Raw genomic sequence first — 18,057 nt, 5'->3', positions numbered from 1 at the left:
GCACCCCAAGGCCCCTCACTCCCAAAACAGTCCCCTGTCATGTGTGTGGGTGGAGGTGGTGGGAGGTCCCGTGACAATTTCCAGGACTGTGGGACACCAGGGCCGAGATGACCCTCGTGCGGCCTGAGATGGTGTTCCCCCAGGATTTGATACATGTGCCGTCTCCGGGATTGGAGACTTCGAACCGGCACTGCCCGTCGTCAAGGTTTTTTTTTGGACTGGGGCACCGGGAGGGTAATGAGGGAGGTGGGAGTGTCGACGAATATTCCCGCAAATGTTTTACTTGGGACAAATTTGGGGTGGCTAGTGTCACAGTATGTGGCTACTGAGACACCAAGTTCTGATCCCTTGCTGTGTCCTGACTTTGTCTACTGCTAGTAATGTTGTAAATGTATTGCCTGTGCCTCCTGCGTTAAGGGGGGAGGTGGGATCTGAGAGTCACTCCTGTGCTGACAGGACACATGCAGCGCACGAAGATGAGACAAAGACAGAGGACACAGGAAGGTGTGAGAATGCCCCCAGGAGTGAGGAGACCCTGTGCTCTGAAGGTACAGGTAGGGGGCAGGTAGCTGCAAGGCCAGAAACAGAGTTAGTGGGAGGGGCTGCCACAGGGATTGTAGGACCCTTCGAGGAGTCCAGACTGCTGGGAGGAACGTACCAATGGGGTTGAGGCTGTCACAGGAGATATGGAGCTTCCAGGTAAGGCCCCAAGGCAGGAGGTTCCCACCCCCAGGATGCCAGGAGACCAGGTTGGTCCACCTGACTCGGCAACTTGTGTGGAAGCCCAGGGGAGGCAGGCACTACCCAGGGGTACAGCGATTGTGTCCGCTGTCACCAGGAGTGGGAGTGCTGGAGCCCAAGGAGATCCGATGGCCTTCCCCCTTCCAACCAAGTGGCGGCTGAGTCAGAGGGAGCAAAGGAGACTGGTCCCAGGCAACTGACAGAAGACGTGACAGTTTCGTCTATTCTGGCCACGTTTAGTCAGGGGTTTCAGGCAGCGTTGGAAGCCGACTACAGCCTGAAAGCTCTTAAGGAGCAGGCGGCACAGCCTTTCACAGACTCAGACCTTGGGCAGGTGGTCTGGGACCAGAGACTGCTGAACTGGATGTCGGTTCAGCAAGAGTCACCAGAGGCATGGCATAGGGACTGACATTTAGTGGTACCCTATCCATTCCAGGCGGAGTTGAGGATTGCACATATGGTTCCGATGGCCGGACACTTATGGATCACTAAGCCCAAGGCCAGGCTAGCCCAGCATTTCTAGTGGCCTAAAATGGGAGCCAAAGTGGCTGCCCACTGCCATTCGTGTGACACCTGTCAGAGTGTGGAAGGCGGGGCGGCACCCCAATGCCCCACTGGTGCCATTGCCCATCATTTAAGAGCCTTTCTGGAGGGTGGCTGTGGATCTCATCGGACCACTGTCCGTTCCCAGCCGCTTTGAGAAATGCTTCATACTGACGGTAGTAGATTATGCCACCCAGAAGCAGTAGCCTTGTCGTCCATTCGGGCCGACAAGACGGCCAGCGCCTTACTGTAGATTTTCTCCCAAGTGGGATTTTCCCAGGAAATGCTCACCGACTGAAGGACCCAGTTCATTTCACAGATGGATGGAGTCCCTTTGTAAGCAAATACAAATGCAACATCTGGTGGCCAGCCCATACCATACGCAGGGTAATGGTCTGTGCAAGTGGTTCAATGGCACCCTCAAGCAGATGCTTAAGATGTTGGTCGATTCCCACGGGAGCGACTGGGAGCAGTACCTCCCACACCTACCATTTGCCTACCGGGAGGCTCCACAGGCCTCAACGTGGTTCACCCCCTTCGAGCTCCTGTATGGGCGGCGTGTACGAGGGCCCCTTCTTCTGGTGAAAGTGGCATGGGAAGGAGACTTGGCCACCCTTGGAGTGTCGGTCATTGAATACGTTGTGCACTTCCGGGACAACGGCTGGTGCAGGACAATATGGCGCAGGCTGACCAGAATGCTTGTGAAAGGACCTACCAGGTGGGTCAAAGTGTGGGTACTGGTCCCCGTACCACAGGACAATCAGGCAGCCTGTGAGGGCCCATACCTCGTGCACCAACAGCTCAATGATGTCAAGTACCTGGTCACCCTTCACCATGCCCGTGGAAGGCCTTCCACGTGAACATGATGAAGGCGCATCATGAGCGGGAGACCTGTGCCCATCCTGTGAGCAACCTTCCCGATGAAGGGGAGGCAGAAACCCTCCTGGATCTGCTCACCCAGGCCAAGGTAGGCGGATCCATTGCGGACGTAGAGGTTATCCTCCAGCTCTCCGAGAGTCCAACGGTCCCCAGCTGGCGGTTACACTAAACCCCTTCCGGGAGCTGTTTAGCAGCCTTCCCGGAAGGACCGAGTTGGCTGTCCATCACTTGGCCACTGGGGATCACCCCCCTGATTCGGTGGTCAGCATATCGGGTCTCCATCGAGGTGCGCGCACGCAGCAGATGCGCCAGGAGATTGACGAGATGCTGAAGCTGGGGGTGATGCAGGCATCCAACAGCACGTGGGCATCGCCCGTAGTCCTCATCCCCAAAAAAGGAATGAACAACCAGGTTCTGCGTGGACTAAAGGGGGGGGTGTCAATGCTGTCACGGACATCGATGCGATCCCTATGCCACGCATCGATGACTTGCTCGATCAGTTAGCCAGGGCTAAGTACCTGACCATCATGGATCTGAGCCGGGGACATTTGCAGGTCCCTCTGACCCTCGAGGCCCGGGAGTGCTCGGCCTTCATCACCCTGTTTGGACTGTACGAGTCCACAGTGATGCCATTCAGCATGAAGAATGCCCCTGCCACTTTCATTTCAGCGGATGGTCAACACGCTGCTCCAGGGACTTTAAGGGTACGCAGCTGCATACCTGGATGATATTGCCATCTTCAGTCCCACATGGGAAGATCACCTACAGCATCTAACGCAGGTGCTTAGGCAGATCTACCGGGCAGGTTTGACCATCAAGCCGGAAAAGTGACAGCTAGGCATGAGCGAGGTCCTCTACCTGGGTCACCGGGTAGGCGTTCTGAAGCCAGAACTCGGGAAAGTGGATGCCATCGCATCCTGGCCCACACCCAGGACGAAGAAACAAGTGATGTCCTTCTGGGGACCGTTGGGCCCCTGTCGGACCTCACCAAGAAAAAGCTGCCTCTCGCAGTAGACTGGTTAGTCACCTGTGAAACCGCTTTTCAGGTGCTCAAGACCGCTCTCTCCAGTTCAACAGTACTACAAGCCGCTGACTTTGCGCGGCCGTTTGTAGTACAGACAGATGCCAGTGACTTTGGCCTCGATGAGGTTGCTCAGCCAGATCAACTCCGTGGGCCAGGTGCATCCCGCTCTGTACCTGAGCAGGAAGCTAGGGCCGAGAGAGGTGGCCTATGCCACAATGGAAAAGCAGTGCCTGACAATTGCGTGGGCCCTGCAGCATCTGCAGCCATATTTGCACGGGCATCCCATCATCATGGAGATGGACCACGACCCCCTCAGCTGGTTATACAGTCTCCCGGACAAATGGGAGGTTGCTGTGTGGAGCCTGGCGCTCCAGCAGTACCACTTTTCCATACGCCACAAAAGGGTCCATGACCGCGGTAATGCTAACGGGTTATCCCGGAAAGAAGACATTGCGGGAGTGCACTCGGGGAACACAGGAATGTGATGCCCCCCCTAGCGCCCTCTAAAGGGGGGTGGTGTGAGATATGGCGAAATTATATCTAATTGATATCATATACCTGTAGCTTTCTAGTGCGCCTTTTGGCAATTAAATATAAAATTTAATCTTGGGCTGCTCTTATCTCGATTCACGAATCCCCACGCTCGGTTGGTTATTATATGCTACCCGGGGTTGGTTTCTGACCTAATATAAGCCTGTTGTTGGACGGGGCTTATATCCGACGAGGAACTGGTAGTCGCATACCATACTGTGTTAGTGAGGAACTCTGACCGATGGGGCGTTTACATATATATATATCCCTAGCCTGGACAGGTGACATATCCCCTCTCACTGGGAGCTCCTCATTAACTCGTACCTATAAGGGAAGCCTCTCCGGCGACTATTAGCCCTCGGTGCAGTTTCCTGACTGACCTGGGAAAAGTGGTGGCGCCAGAGAGCAAATCCCCTCTGGGTCATTCTCTCCCCTCCCAAGAGGTGAGTGAAGTCGACACACCCCTTCCCCTGTATGATCCGTCACTTTCACTATACACCTCTCACCAGTAATATATCACTGCTCTATATCCTGGTGATCTCTGCTCTATATCCTGGTGATCTGGGTGTAGTACTGATCACTATAAAACTATAATCACAGAAGTTTAGGTTCTCAAGCTAACACTTACCGGAGGGTGATATGGGTATATTAGTGTACATGCCAACAGTTGTCTGTGGGCTTTTGGGCAATGTTAGAGGGGGAAGAGCTGGTCGGTAAGTGTCAGGCGGCATCTGAGGTAGGGCAGAATGGTTTATGGACGGCTGAAGCTCTTGTAACGTTGAGTGACAAGATGGAATATCCATCTCACAGTCATTTGAAAATTCCTCCTTCACCGTCCGACAAGGGGTGCCTTGTAGAAAAAAAAAAAAAAGGTAATGTAAAAATGTAAATGAGGAAACAGTCAGCGGGGAGGCTCGAGTATGGGGAATAAGAAAACAGTAAACATGGAACCCACCGGAACTCTGGATACTTAGCCCTGTAACACAAGAACATCACACTGGTTAGTAAGTATCCCATAACACAAGAGCCTCATCAGCGCCACATGACGCCCACACTCACCGATGCCCGGGGACACCACCCGCTCATAGTGGTACGGGTTCACACACACGCTGTCATACTTCAGGTCAAACGCGTATTGGCAGAACTTCACATGTTTCAGCTCGTTCTTGTGCAAGTCAGGCCAGCGCCACAGCCGGGCATAGATCACATGCGGGAATCCTTTCCTGCCCGCCACCTATGGAAGAGAGCAAAAACCATCACCAGGAAGGCCATGTCCAGGGATAGGAGGCATTTTCAGTTATGTCACCACTGATCTCTAGTGATGAATGGGAGGCATTCTCAGTGATGTCACCACTGATCGTGAATGACAAAGGGTTAATATAACACTGGAGAGCGACAGGAATCCCCACAGAGGACAGAGCACCCCAGTCCAGGAATGTGGGCATACCACCGCTGCTCCACATAGTCCTGTTTATATGAGCCATGGAAGCGCAGCTCCATTCAGCACTCCTCTCACACTCTGCTCCCTGGAGGACTCAGTGCAGACAAAACATCCACCCCCTTCCATCCTGCCAGACAGTGACTCATCACTACATCAAGTGGAGAGGCTGCAAAACCAGGAGCAGGAGGGAAGGAAGGCAGAAAGTAAGAAGAGCAAAAAATAAAAAAGTAAAGAGAAAACTAATCAAGTGTGAGTAAAAGAGAGCACGGAAGTGCAAAATAAAGAACAAAAAGAATGATCAAGAGCAAATGAGTGAGCAAGCAAAAGAAAGCAAGCACGCACAAAAGAAAGTGAGCCAAAGAGCGAGCGCAAAACAAAGCGAGCGAGCGCAAAACAAAGCGAGCGAGCGCAAAACAAAGCGAGCGAGCGCAAAACAAAGCGAGCGAGCGCAAAACAAAGCGAGCGAGCGCAAAACAAAGTGAGCGAGCGCAAAACAAAGCGAGCGACAGAATGAGAAAGCACAAAAGAGAGCAAGTGCAAACGAATGCGAGGAAAAGAATGAGCAAGAGCAAAAGAAAGAGAGCCAAATATCTAAAGTTAGTAAGAGAGAGTTTTAGATGACAGAAAGAAAAAGCAAGAAGAGAAAGAAAAAAAAAAAAAAAAAGAAAGTGAGGCGAAAGTAATGTTGTAAGGAGACCTTCAAAGAGTGCACCTGACTGCAGGAGAGGGCTCAGGAGACACAGCAGAGAAGAGCCTCTCTCCCTCTCCATCCAGAAAAATAGGTCCAGGACCCCCCAGTACCTGCAACCTGCCATCCAGGGTTCGTTGGATGGTCACGCACTTGCTGGGGTGCACTCCATTGGTTGTAATGGCGGTGATGAGGGAGTCCAGCTCATCTTTCTTCTCCTTGAGCTTCTTGACCAGACTCTCGATGGCGCGCTTGGCGAAGCCCTCATTATCTCCTCCTTGCCGGTGGCACATTAGACTGTGCACGATGCTGAGGCAGGCGTCGTTGCTGTTTGGGGGGGTGAGTGACATGGCAGGGATCGCCTGCAAGAGATGGATGGAGGGTGGGTGAGAATGAGTATAGAGCAGCCGCGAAGCAGAAACATCGCACAGCAGCAGAGAAATGCTCTCACCGCCTGACTCTACGGTGAGTCACCAGCAGACCAGGGAGAGACTACTGCAACCAGCAGCAGAGCATGCTGAGCGCTGTAGTCCTACAGGTCACCCACTCGTCTAGTCACAGGAGTGACAATGTATGTCTACAGCATGCGAGGCTTACCACACACAGAGCTAAGGCACTGTCCATGCACAGGATCCCCTCCCTCTTATTATTTTTAATACAAGTTTTCTCCTTGCAGAGATGTGGAGGCGGGGGTCCCAGGAATACAGCGGACGAGGACCATACGCGACACGCACAGAGATGTCACCCCTCTCCCACCTTGTAGAGGGGGCACTTTTTAATGTACTGTCCCTTAAAGCTTATGCTTGCTGCAAATTCTTAAAGTAGCGGTGTCCATCTTTAGCAGCACTATAACTCCCAGCATGCCTAGACACATCCACACACTATAAAGCGATGGCTCACCCTTTTGAAGAGTTCTTCCCCACATAGACCAGTGCAGCACCTGGTGGAGGTAGGAGACAATCTCACTTCCAGATCCAGACCCAATAACGCCATTCCTGGGGTCTTACATGCGGCTGCTGGTGCCAGCACACTGCTATGTTACCGGCCTTAACTGCCCCCAGGTGCAATCGTCTCTGGAGGGGTACTTAACCCTTCAGTGACAGGAGGCAAGGTGTCTGGGTAGTGATTGCACTCTCACCTGTAACAATGGGGGTAACGGATGGGACACTTCAAACTAGAGGACTCTGGCCTAAAGGGCGCTCCCCCTAGGTGGTCACAAGCACCGCCCCTCACTCTTAGCCATTCAGATGGTGGGAAGAGGGGCCACATGACACAATCTGTATCATAGTTTCCGGCTTAAGGCGGTCACTTCAATGGAGGCCGCTGGTCCCATGAGTTCTGCTGTTGGTCGTATACTAAGGGTATTCATGATCTTTATGGGGCCACTCTTTTCAATCGCTTCACTAATTCTGGCTGACATAGGGTCTAATCAGTTAAAGGGTCCAGCAATGGTATCGTGTCAAAAGTGCCCCAACGTGGGTTTAGGAAAGTAAAGGGCTCCCTTATATACACCGTGTCTTGACTGCAGAGTAGGACACAGATGTGGACTTGGGTGGGCTGTGAGAACACAGACATGGTCTTGGGTGAGTAACAGAGGACACATGTGGGTTTGGGCGAGTTTGGGGGTGCATAAGCATGTGGTCTGGTGGGGATTAGATGTGAGCTTGACTGGGTCAGGACACAGATATGGGTTAGGATAAAAAGTGCACAGACTTGGGGTCAAGACTATAGAGGGGGCACAGATATGGGGTCTGGTGTGTTTGGGGTGCATACACTGGGGGTGGGGTCGGAAAGGCAGAGGGTGCACTCATATCGGGGGTGGAGTCGGAACGGCAGAGGGTGTACACACCGGGGGTGGAGTCGGAACGGCAGAGGGTGTACACACACCGGGGGTCAGGACGGCAGAGGGTGCACACACACCGGGGGTCGGGACGGCAGAGGGTGCACACACACCGGGGGTCGGGACGGCAGAGGGTGCACACACACACACACACACACGCACGCACACCGGGGGTGGGGGGAGGTTTTTCGGGACAGCAGAGGGTGCGCACACACACCAGGGGTCGGGACGGCAGAAGGTGCACAAACACACACCGGGGGTGGGGGGAGGTTTTTCGGGACAGCAGAGGGTGCACACACACACACACACACCAGGGGTCGGGACGGAAGAGGGTGCAAACACACCGAGGGTCGGGACGGCAGAGGGTGCACACACACACACACACACACCGGGGGTGGGAGGTTTTTCGGGATGGCAGATGGTGCACACAAAGGGGGTCGAGACTGTAGATGAGGCACAGACTCGGGGTTTGTGACTGTATGGGTGGCACACATGTGAGTTGGGATTGTAGAGGATGCAGACGTGGGATCAGGACTGAAGATGGGGCACAGATGTGGACTTGAAACTGTAAAGGCAGCACAGAATTTGAGTCAGGACAGTAGATGGGACACAGATTTGGGCTCGGGTGAATTGACGGGCACAGACATGGGGTCAGGACTGTAGAAGGTGTACAGACGTGGGTTCGAGACTAGATGGGGCACAGATGTAGGTTCAGGCGAGTTGTTGGGCACAGAAGTGAGGTTGGGACTGTAGAGGATGCATAAACGGGAGGTCAGGACTAGATACGGCACAGACATGGGGACGGGACTGTTCAAGGGTCAAAGAGGCGTATGGACTGTACAGAGGGCAAAGATGTGGGATCGGGACTATAGAGCGTGCACAGATGTGAGGTCAGAACTATACACAGGGCACAGACGCGGGGTCCGGACTATATGGGGGGCACAGAGGTGGGGGTATGGACTGTAGAAGATGCACAGAAGTGAGCTCGGCACTGTAGAGGGGGCACAGGCGTGGGCTAGGTGAGTTGATGGTCACAGATGTGGGGGTCAAGACTGTAGATGGGGCAAAGACGTGGGGTTGGGACTGTAGAGGGTGCACAGATGTGGGGATGGGACTGCAGAGGGAGCACAAGCATAGAGTTAGAATTGTACAGTGGCACAGGTGTTGGCTCAGGTGAGTTGAGGGGCACAGGCGTGAGGCCTGGGCTGCAGAAGGGGGGGCACAGCCGTGGGGCCCGGACTGCCTGCACGAAGGGGGGGCACAGCCGTGGGGCCTGGACTGCACGGGGGGGGGGGCACAACTGTGGGGCCTGGATTTCCAAGGGGGGGGGGGGGGGGGGGGGGAGACCCCCGTGGGGCCTGGACTGCACGGGGGGGGGGGGGGGATGGCACAGCCATGGGGCCTGGACTGCACGGGGGGGGGGGGGGGGGGGCACAGCCGTGGGGCCTGGACTGCACGGGGGGGGGCACAGATGTGGGGCCTGGGGGGGGGGGGGGGGTCACGGGCCTGGGGCCTTGGCTGCAAAGGGGGCACAGAAGTAGGGCTTGGGCTACAGAGGGAGGGCTTGGGTAAGTTGATGGACACAGATGTGGGGTCGGGACTGCAGACATTGCACAGATGTGGGGGTCTGGCTAGTCGGGGGTACAGACATGTAGTTTGGTGGCGGGAGGCACTGGTTTATCACACATACATTATACTTACGTGTGACAGATTTAGTTGGTGTTGTAGGGGTCCCAGGTCATCGTCCACTACTGATGTCACCCGCAATCAGTGCTGAAGTCCTCTGTGCTGTGACCTCACTTACTGCTGCTATCTTGCGCCCCTGCAAGTCTGACTCTTCTCCAGATCAGTGACGATCTACATCAGTATCGTACCCTCTGTAGCTGCCACCTTCTTGCCCCGTTCCCCTGCATCCCCAACTCTTTGATTTCTGCCCCTAGCAGCTCCTCGTTTTCTGCCCCTTTTCTGCTCATGCAGCTCCTCGTTTTCTGCTCCTTTTCTCCTCCCGCAGCTCCTCGGATTCTGCCCCCAAAGGCACTCGGTTTCTACACCTTTTCTGCCGCCAGTGACCCTCAATTTCTGCCCATTTTCTGCTCCCGCAGCTCCTCGGTTTCTCCCCCACAGACCCTCGGTTTCTACACCTTTTCTGCCCCCACAGACCCTCGGTTTCTACACCTTTTCTGCCCCCACAGACCCTCGCTTTCTGCCCCTTTTCTGCTCCCGCAGCTCCTCAGTTTCTCCCCCACAGACCCTCGGTTTCTACACCTTTTCTGCCCCCACAGACCCTCGGTTTCTACACCTTTTCTGCCTCCACAGACCCTCGCTTTCTGCCCCTTTTCTGCTCCCGCAGCTCCTCGGTTTCTGCCCCCACAGACCCTCGGTGTTTCTGCACCTTTTCTGCCTCTACAGACCCTCAGTTTCTGCCCCTTTTCTCCTCCCGCACCTCCTCGGTTTCTGTCCCCAAAGACCCTCGGTTTCTACACCTTTTCTGACCCACAGACCCTCGGTTTCTGTCCCTTTTCTGCTCCCGCAGCTCCTTGGTTTCTGTCCCTTTTCTGCTCCCGCAGCTCCTTGGTTTCTGCCCACAGACCCCTCGGTTTCTGTCCCTTTTCTGCTCCCGCAGCCCCTTGGTTTCTGCCCCTTTTCTGCTCCCACAGCTCCTTGGTTTCTGCTGCCACAGACCCTCGGTTTCTACACCTTTTCTGACCCACAGACCCTCGGTTTCTGTCCCTTTTCTGCTCCCACAGCTCCTTGGTTTCTGCCCACAGACCCTCGGTTTCTGTCCCTTTTCTGCTCCCGCAGCCCCTTGGTTTCTGCCCCTTTTCTGCTCCCACAGCTCCTTGGTTTCTGCCCCCACAGACCCTCGGGTTCTACACCTTTTCTGCCCCCACAGACCAGCGGGTTCTACACCTTTTCTGCTCCCACAGACCCTTGGTTTCTGACCCTTTCCTCTTCAGAACTTGTTTTCGCTCCGTTATTTATAACAATAGGAGAAGCCGGTGATGACGTCAGGAGCTTCCTCGGCTGCAGCCACCAATCAGAGCGCGTCTTCTAAGACAACCCCGTCCCTCCATCCAATGGCTGAGCTCATCTCTCGCAGGTGCTCTCTGCGCTTGTTTACTTTCCTCGTTTCCTGTGGGGCGGAGCCGGCGCGTGTTGTGTCTGGAGCAGCTGCTCGGCTGTTGCAGCGCGCACGGCATGCTGGGAGGTGTAGTTTTGGACTGATGTAGAGCGTGGGCCACGTGGTGAGTGATGGAGGTGCGGATGTGGAGTGATCTGCCCGTTACAGAACGACTTTGACCTCATCTTAGATTTGAAAGTGCAAAGTGTAGTGAAAATGGTGGAACGTGGACCCTTACCGGCACCCATCTTCAAATACCTTAAGCCAGCACATGGCCGTGAAGGAGACTGCCTTACAGCCTCGTTCACGTCCAGTGCACCAAGCACTAAGGCTACGTTCACATTTGCGGTGTGCGCCGCAGCGTCGCCGCCGCAACGCACAACGCAGACAAAAACGCAACACAACGCATGCACAACGCTGCGTTTTGCGCCGCATGCGTTCAACGCATGCGGCGCAAAACGCAGCGTTTTTTGTAAACGCAGTTGCGTTTCCAACAAAAAACGCAGCGTTTTGCGCCGCATGCGTTTTTTGTGCAGTGAGTCATTCTTCATCCCACCAACAAAAAAAAGTGTCTACACAATAGATGGGCCACCAATGGCTAGAAGAGGGTTGGTGTTTATGTAATTGTGTATATATACCATGGCAGACATGAATTCCTCCCATTTGCTGGTATTCATGATGGAGCGTCCCTTGGACAGTGTTATCATGGATATGGAGATGGATTTAGCCTTGGCTCATGCCTATGCTGTCGCCTGTGCTCATCAAAGAGAAAGAGAAAAACGGAGATGGATTCATCGCAGATTTTGGATACACCCTATCTTGGAAGTCCGGGAGAGCCGTGGAGCATACCATAGCTTGTTTGGCGAACTGAATGACAACCTTGAGAAGTATTTCGAGTACACCAGGATGTCTCAGGAGAGCTTCCGGTATCTTCTGCGTCGGGTGGAAGGAGCCATCAGCAGGCAGGATACTCAGCTCCGGAGAGCTATATCCGCAGAGGAGCGGCTGCTGGTGACTCTACGGTACGTAGCTGTTTGAATGACTTGAGATATGTTCGGCTACGTTCACATCTTCCCTTTTTTTTTTTTTTTTTTTTTCTTAATTTTTGTTGGGGGTGGTATGGTCAATGTACTTTTAGGCTGTGTTTCTACGGTCAGTAAGCTTGTTTGACGCTGCAGCGTCAAACAAGCAGCGTCCAGATGTTCCAGCATAGTGGAGGGGATTTTATGAAATCCCGTCTCCACTATGCGTGGAAACCCGCACGCGGAGGCCCTGCGACTCCGGACATGCTGCGCGTCTTTTCAGAACACAGCATGTCCGTACACCTTGCGGGGACGCAGCGTCCCCGCAAGGTATATCACAGGGCCCTACGGCGAGGGGTGCGATGATCCCGGATGTGTACTGTACACATCCGGCACCATTGCGTCCCAGGAAGGGGGCGGGGCTTATCGCCGACCGGCTTCGCCGCTGCAACGATAGCGCCGCGTCTCCGGACAGTGGAGACATACCCTTATAAATTGCAATGTACTAATGTAATTTCTTTATCTTCTTGGCAGTTTCCTGGCTACCGGAGAGACCTTGCGATCCCTTCAATTTCAGTTCCGGATTGGAGTCTCCACTCTCTCGGGAATTATTGCTGAGACCTGCCGCGCTTTGTGGGATAACCTCCGGGAAGAATTTTTACCCGTCCCTACAAGCGATATCTGGTTGGCCAACGCCGAGAAATTTGAGGAAGTGTGTTCGTTTCCAAACTGTATTGGCGCGGTGGATGGCAAGCACATTCGTATTACCAAGCCAGGGAAAAGTGGATCCCTTTTCTATAACTACAAAAAATATTTTTCCACTGTGCTGATGGCAATTGCCGGTGCGGACTGCCGTTTTCTGGCAGTCGACATTGGTGCTTTTGGCCGGTCAAATGACTCGCGCACATTCAAAGAGTCTGATATGGGCCAAAAATTATATGGCAACAATTTCAATTTCCCCCAGCCACGACCTCTTCCCCACACCGAAGGCCCTGCGATGCCATTTGTTGTGGTTGGGGATGAGGCATTCCAAATGTCTGCCAACCTATTGAAACCCTACTCAAGTCGGGGCTTGGACCACACGAAAAGGGTGTTCAATTACAGACTGTCCAGGGCCAGAAGGACTGTGGAGTGCGCCTTTGGCATCCTTGTCTCTAAATGGCGGATATTAGGATCCGCCATTAATCTGAAAACTGAGACAGTGGATGAGGTGGTGAAGGCGTGTGTGGTTCTCCACAATTTTATTCTGGCCAAAGAGAGACTGAACGTTGATCTGGATGAAACCATAGCCAACCCATTGCCCAATTTCCATGATCATCCTCTGAGGTCAAGCGTGGAAATTGCGCAGATGAGGGACCGTTTTGCGGCCTATTTTGTGTCAGATGTTGGCCGTCTGTCATGGCAAGATTCAATGGTGTAATAAACTGTTGGACTGTATTCTGGTGTGACTATGCTAAAAATAGTTCACCAATGTAAATGTGCCTTATCTAAAAAACTTGTAAACCTTTGTTTTTAAAATGTTGTGTTTTAATAAAAAAATTTTCTTACGTTTTCTACCCTGCTTCCAAGACAAAATTTATACCATACCATATTTATTTGTTTGTCAGATCGCCGTGTATCGTTGTGTTTGACAGCAAAATCAACGATACCAGCGATGTTTTACACTGGTAACCAGGGTAAACAACGGGTTACCAAGCGCATGGTCGCGCTTAGTAACCCGATGTTTACCGTGGTTACCAGTGTTAATTGTAAACTAAAAAATAAAAATAAATATACTCATCTTCGCGTCCCCTGGCGTCCACTTCCTGCACTGAGTGAGCGCCGGCCGTAAAGTGAATGCACAGCACAGCGTTGCTGTGAGGGACGTCACTCAGTCAGTGCAGGGAAGCTGACGCCGGGGGATGCGATTGTGAATATTTTTTTTTTTTGCATTTTACACTGGTAACCAGGGTAAACATCGGAAGTGCGCCCTGCGCTTAGCAACCCGATGTTTAACATGGTTACCCGGGGACCTCGGCATCGTTGGTCGCTGGAGAGCGGTCACACAGACCGCTCTCCAGCTCCCAAATAGCGATGCTGCAGTGAATTGCATCGTTGTCTGTTTTGCTGCAGCATTGTTAAGTGTGAAGGTACCTTTACAGTATGTGTCCACGTTCAGGATTGCATCCTGAATTGCTCAGGTTTTTTCATCAATATTTGTAAGCCAAAACCAGGAGTGGAACAATTAGGAAAAGTAGAATAGAAACATATGCTCCACTGCTGTATTTATTACCCACGCCTGGTTTTGGCTACAAATATTGAATTAAAATCCGGACCAAATCCGGATGCAATCCTGAGCGTGGACACATACCCTTTTTCTTTGAAAACAACTCATACACTTTAGTGTTTGGAAACACCTCATACAGCAATGAAAGACACCCAAAGAAACGGTCAAATTAAAAAATCCAAAAATACTGTCTGACATTGCATATATGAGGTGTTTGAAGCACAAATAAACGACGCACGGAGTGAATTACCGAGCAGTGTACTTGAAAAGAAGACCAAATATTGTATACAAAAAATTAAATTTTTATTGAGGGGAAACAGAAAAAAAAGGGAAAAGAAAATTATGGGGTTTCAACAGCCGAGGGGGGATCAACATCCGCTACCACCGGTGACCGGTAGCTTCTCGTTCTGGACCTGGGAGTGGGAGTGGTAGAGGAGGAGGAGGAGGAGGAGCCGCCATACTCCAGTAAGCTAGATGGCAGGTCCAAACCCCCCGCAGGGTACACTAGGGAGACCGCCTCGTCAGTAGAGGAGGGAGGAGGCAACACAAGCCGCCTTCGTTTTTGGCTTGGTTGGCCCTGGCTGCTCCTGCTGTGGCTAGAGCCACGACGAGATGGTGTGTGTCCTGGAGCAGCCAGAACCTGTGCCTCTGTGTGTTTGTCTGTGTGCCTCCTCTTTTTTTTCCTTTTCCTGCCTTCTGCGGCATCTCCCCCAGAAGCACTCCTACGGGAGGATGAGGGCCTGGCAGGAGCAGGAGTGGGCCGCACACTGGTATGGTGCCTGTGGTGGCGTCGCCCGGCACTTGGACCAGGGTGGGGGGGCTGGAGTGACTCTGCAGCAGTAGTCGGAGTCACGCTAGCCAGCGACGGCACTACGGGCAGTGTCGCTGACTGCGCGACCCGAGACTGCTGCAGAGCCCTCACGTAAGAATTGTTGCAGTCCTGCATCACCGAAATCTGGAGTTCCGGCGTAAGGTTTTCCACCATGCCTTTAGCAAGTGTGCTGAAGAAATGTTTTGCCGGATTTGAGAGCTCGGCTTCCAGGATTTCAAGGCGCCGTCCCATACTGGACATTTCATCTCTCAACGCCTTGAAACCGTTCTGGAACACCGTGCCCAAGTGCAAAAATTCAGGCATGACTGACCTGTCCGAGGCCCGCTGGCGCTGTCGGGAATACCCGAACGAAGGTGCGCCAGAGGCCTCGGGCAGGGGAAAACCTGACGTACCGGCAGCCGGTTCTCCAGATGATGGTGGTGCAGGCCTGCTGTCGCTGTGGGATGGCTGTGACGGCTCAGATGGCGATCCATGAAGTTCCGCTTCACAGGGGGGAGCTCGCTGGAGGGTGCTGCTGTGTGTCCTGTGAAAAGATAATGAAAAAATTAATCTTCAATTAATAACCTATCACATACGCCAACTCCTGTCAAAAAAATTACATGACACATCAAAACATTACAATCCCCTGTCTCTCAGTCTGTGTGGCCTATAATAAATTGCTGATTGTTATCGCCAGCTGACCATTAGGGCTCACGATAACAATCATGGACATACCGACGGCAGAAAATGACTGTACATTCCCTCTGCCAAAGGCAATGCATACCCCTGTCATATTTTTAAAAAATTATTGTGTGAAAAACTAATTTCAAGATGCTGGCTATGTTGCAAAAATAATATAAAATTTAAGGTCTATAAAAGAATTAAAAAAAAATAAAAACCAGACTTTGCTGATCTGATCGCAGGAATGTCCATGACGTTAGGATCATGTGATCGAGACGTCATCATTATTCCTGCGATCAGAACTACACTGACTCAGAACGGAACCTGTCAGGAACTACAAGGACTCTTGCTTAACCTAAAAAAATTACCGTGGATGGCCAATATGCTACGCTGACTACATTGATGGCCAATACACTATGTGCCTGGGAAATGTACTATGTGGATACGTGGCTAGAACGTGTACTATGTGGCTGCGATATAGTGGCCTGTAAATATACTATGTGTGTGGATGCACAATGTACGTGGCTGGTCAATGTACTATGTGGCTGTGCAATATGTTATGTGTCTGGGCAATGTACAATGTGCAATATGGTATGTGGACAAAATACTTACTGTCGGCGGCCAAGGATTGGTCTTAGGAACTGTAATTGGCGGTTGTATTTATATGGAACCGACTTGGCCGCAGCAGCACCACTCCTCGATTGCTCCTCCTCTGCACGGAGCCCCTTATTGAAACGGTCCTTTATGGATCGCCATCTGGTCCTCAACTTTTTCACTGTGAATGCAAAGAAAAAAAAAGGTTACATATGTCGCATTTTAAAAGGATAAAACAACCGTGTGTGATGCAAAGTTTAGGCGTTGATAGCATCACACACGGTTGTGTTTATCCTGGCAAGATGGGTCATAGCAGCGTCTCAGCAATACTCACTAAAGGTGCCTTTGTCCTTCGCTGAGGCACTGTCAAAGCCATCCCACAGCGACTTTGCCACCTCTGCCCACAAACGCCTCGACACCACCTGGTCCATGTGCCGAGGGTCACGGCTGTCCCACAACGGGCCACGCTCCTGGATGCTGGAGATCAGGAGCTCCACATCAATACACTCCCTGTGGTCCCGTTGTGAAACCTAGAAAAAATAGAAAACAAAAAGGTTACAAATAGGCAAATATAAACAACCATCATCAGCACGTGGCATGATTTGTACCTTTGCCCTATCCTTTGCCATTTGATGTATCTATATTGATGGTTTCTACACCTGTATTTTTGAATGTTTTTGTGCAGGGAGTTCAACTGTATGTTACCTTCCCCCAAATACTTGCTGCCCTGAAAAGCTATATGTAATTAAGCTTAGTAAACAGCCCTAGTGAAACCAGGTTGCTCCTAATGTTCCTCCCAGCAGGATGCTACTCCAAAAAAAAGATAAAAAAAAAAAAAAAAATACTCACTTGCCGGCCTGACGACCCATCTTGGCACCGATCTCCCTGCTCCCGCTGTGTGCCTTCCCCCTCACTTGAAGAAGCCTGTAAAAAAATGTATACAAAAATTAGTGACAATGCTACAAATGGCAGCGAATAGTAAGCAACTGGACATAATTACTCACCGCACTCCCCCTCGCCGATTGCCTATGTTCAGACTCTGACTCACTCGTCATTCTTGCAAGTTTGCTCTGCAATGAAAAAATGAGCAAAAAATCACATCCAAATCTAACACATACAATAAAATCGGCATAAAAAATTAAAACAACCACAATTGACTGTTGACTGATAGGACAATGCAAACTGAAAAAGCGACACCACAACGCCATACATTGCAAGAGAATACAATAGAAGAAACTACAAGAATAGACCCAAAAAAATTTTACCAAAAAAAGACACCAATGTCCAAATTTTTAAATATAAAAAAACTGTACAGGGAAAAAAAAGGCACAATGAAATAGCAAACTGCACGCAATACTTTACAATAGCAACAAGACATGATCCAAAACAACACCATCTGGTGACATCTACCACAGAAATACATCTGGAGAAGGCGATAAATACCATTCTAGATAATAAGCAATAAACATTACAGGACAACCGCTGTTACAATATACAGCAACCAAAAGAAAAACCATAGTCAAATAGAAAAGAAAACACAAGAAATTTTAAAAAAAGGGCCCAAAAAAAAAAAAAAAAAAAAAAAAAATTAACTACACAATTGGCTATGGAAACATTCAATACAGGAGATATATATATGGAAGCCATACAGAAAACGACGTAACCATAATACAATTAAACATATAATGGCATATAGCAGCACGGAACAATACAATACAAATGAAACATCATAAATGTAGCCCCCCACCAGCAAGAAAAGACACTCAAGGAAAGAAAAAAAAATGCCAACAGCATAATAAAACACAGCAAGACATGAGCCTAGAAAACGCCATACGGTTACCCCAACAATAGAAGCCAGAAAAAGACATGCACCAC

General features: G+C 51.3%; 2 protein-coding genes across 4 annotated transcripts in view; both read right to left on the bottom strand.

Moving 5' to 3' along the window:
* The window catches only part of LOC143766943 (mothers against decapentaplegic homolog 4-like), a 76,814-nt gene extending 66,174 nt beyond the window's left edge, over positions 1 to 10,640 (bottom strand). Inside the window, exons 1-5 of one of the 3 annotated variants that reach the window (XM_077254969.1) lie at positions 9,389 to 10,640; positions 5,961 to 6,209; positions 4,778 to 4,952; positions 4,674 to 4,694; positions 4,347 to 4,568 (exon numbers count right to left, since the gene is read on the bottom strand). In XM_077254969.1, coding sequence (XP_077111084.1) covers positions 4,347 to 4,568; positions 4,674 to 4,694; positions 4,778 to 4,952; positions 5,961 to 6,197 — 655 coding nt within the window. In that variant the 5' untranslated portion in view covers positions 6,198 to 6,209; positions 9,389 to 10,640. The remainder of the gene's footprint in view (positions 1 to 4,346; positions 4,569 to 4,673; positions 4,695 to 4,777; positions 4,953 to 5,960; positions 6,210 to 9,388) is intronic. The other 2 variants (XM_077254962.1, XM_077254977.1) reach the window with 2 other exon arrangements.
* A 3,649-nt stretch (positions 10,641 to 14,289) lies between these two features.
* On the bottom strand, positions 14,290 to 17,620 carry LOC143766890 (uncharacterized). Its single transcript, XM_077254896.1, has 5 exons — positions 17,187 to 17,620; positions 17,032 to 17,106; positions 16,517 to 16,712; positions 16,201 to 16,363; positions 14,290 to 15,451 (listed from the first exon to the last, which is right to left on the bottom strand). The coding sequence occupies exons 1-5, from the start codon at positions 17,388 to 17,390 to the stop codon at positions 14,437 to 14,439; spliced, it is 1,653 nt and encodes a 550-aa protein (XP_077111011.1). The 5' UTR covers positions 17,391 to 17,620; the 3' UTR covers positions 14,290 to 14,436.
* Between the last annotated feature and the right edge of the window lie 437 nt (positions 17,621 to 18,057).

The sequence above is a fragment of the Ranitomeya variabilis genome, chromosome 1 (assembly GCF_051348905.1).
Source record: "Ranitomeya variabilis isolate aRanVar5 chromosome 1, aRanVar5.hap1, whole genome shotgun sequence".
In the NCBI taxonomy this organism is placed as follows: Eukaryota; Metazoa; Chordata; class Amphibia; order Anura; family Dendrobatidae; genus Ranitomeya; species Ranitomeya variabilis.
This window is presented reverse-complemented; position numbering and strand designations above follow the sequence as displayed.

Excerpts from the sequence above, each read along its gene's own strand:
- LOC143766890 (XM_077254896.1), bottom strand. The coding sequence starts at position 17,390 with ATGGCGTTGTGGTGTCGCTTTTTCAGTTTGCATTGTCCTATCAGTCAA. Across the intron at positions 17,107-17,186 it reads AATCGGCGAGGGGGAGTGCG|GCTTCTTCAAGTGAGGGGGA; the intron begins GTGAGTAATTAT and ends ATTTTTTTACAG. Across the intron at positions 15,452-16,200 it reads CCAATCCTTGGCCGCCGACA|GACACACAGCAGCACCCTCC; the intron begins GTAAGTATTTTG and ends ATCTTTTCACAG.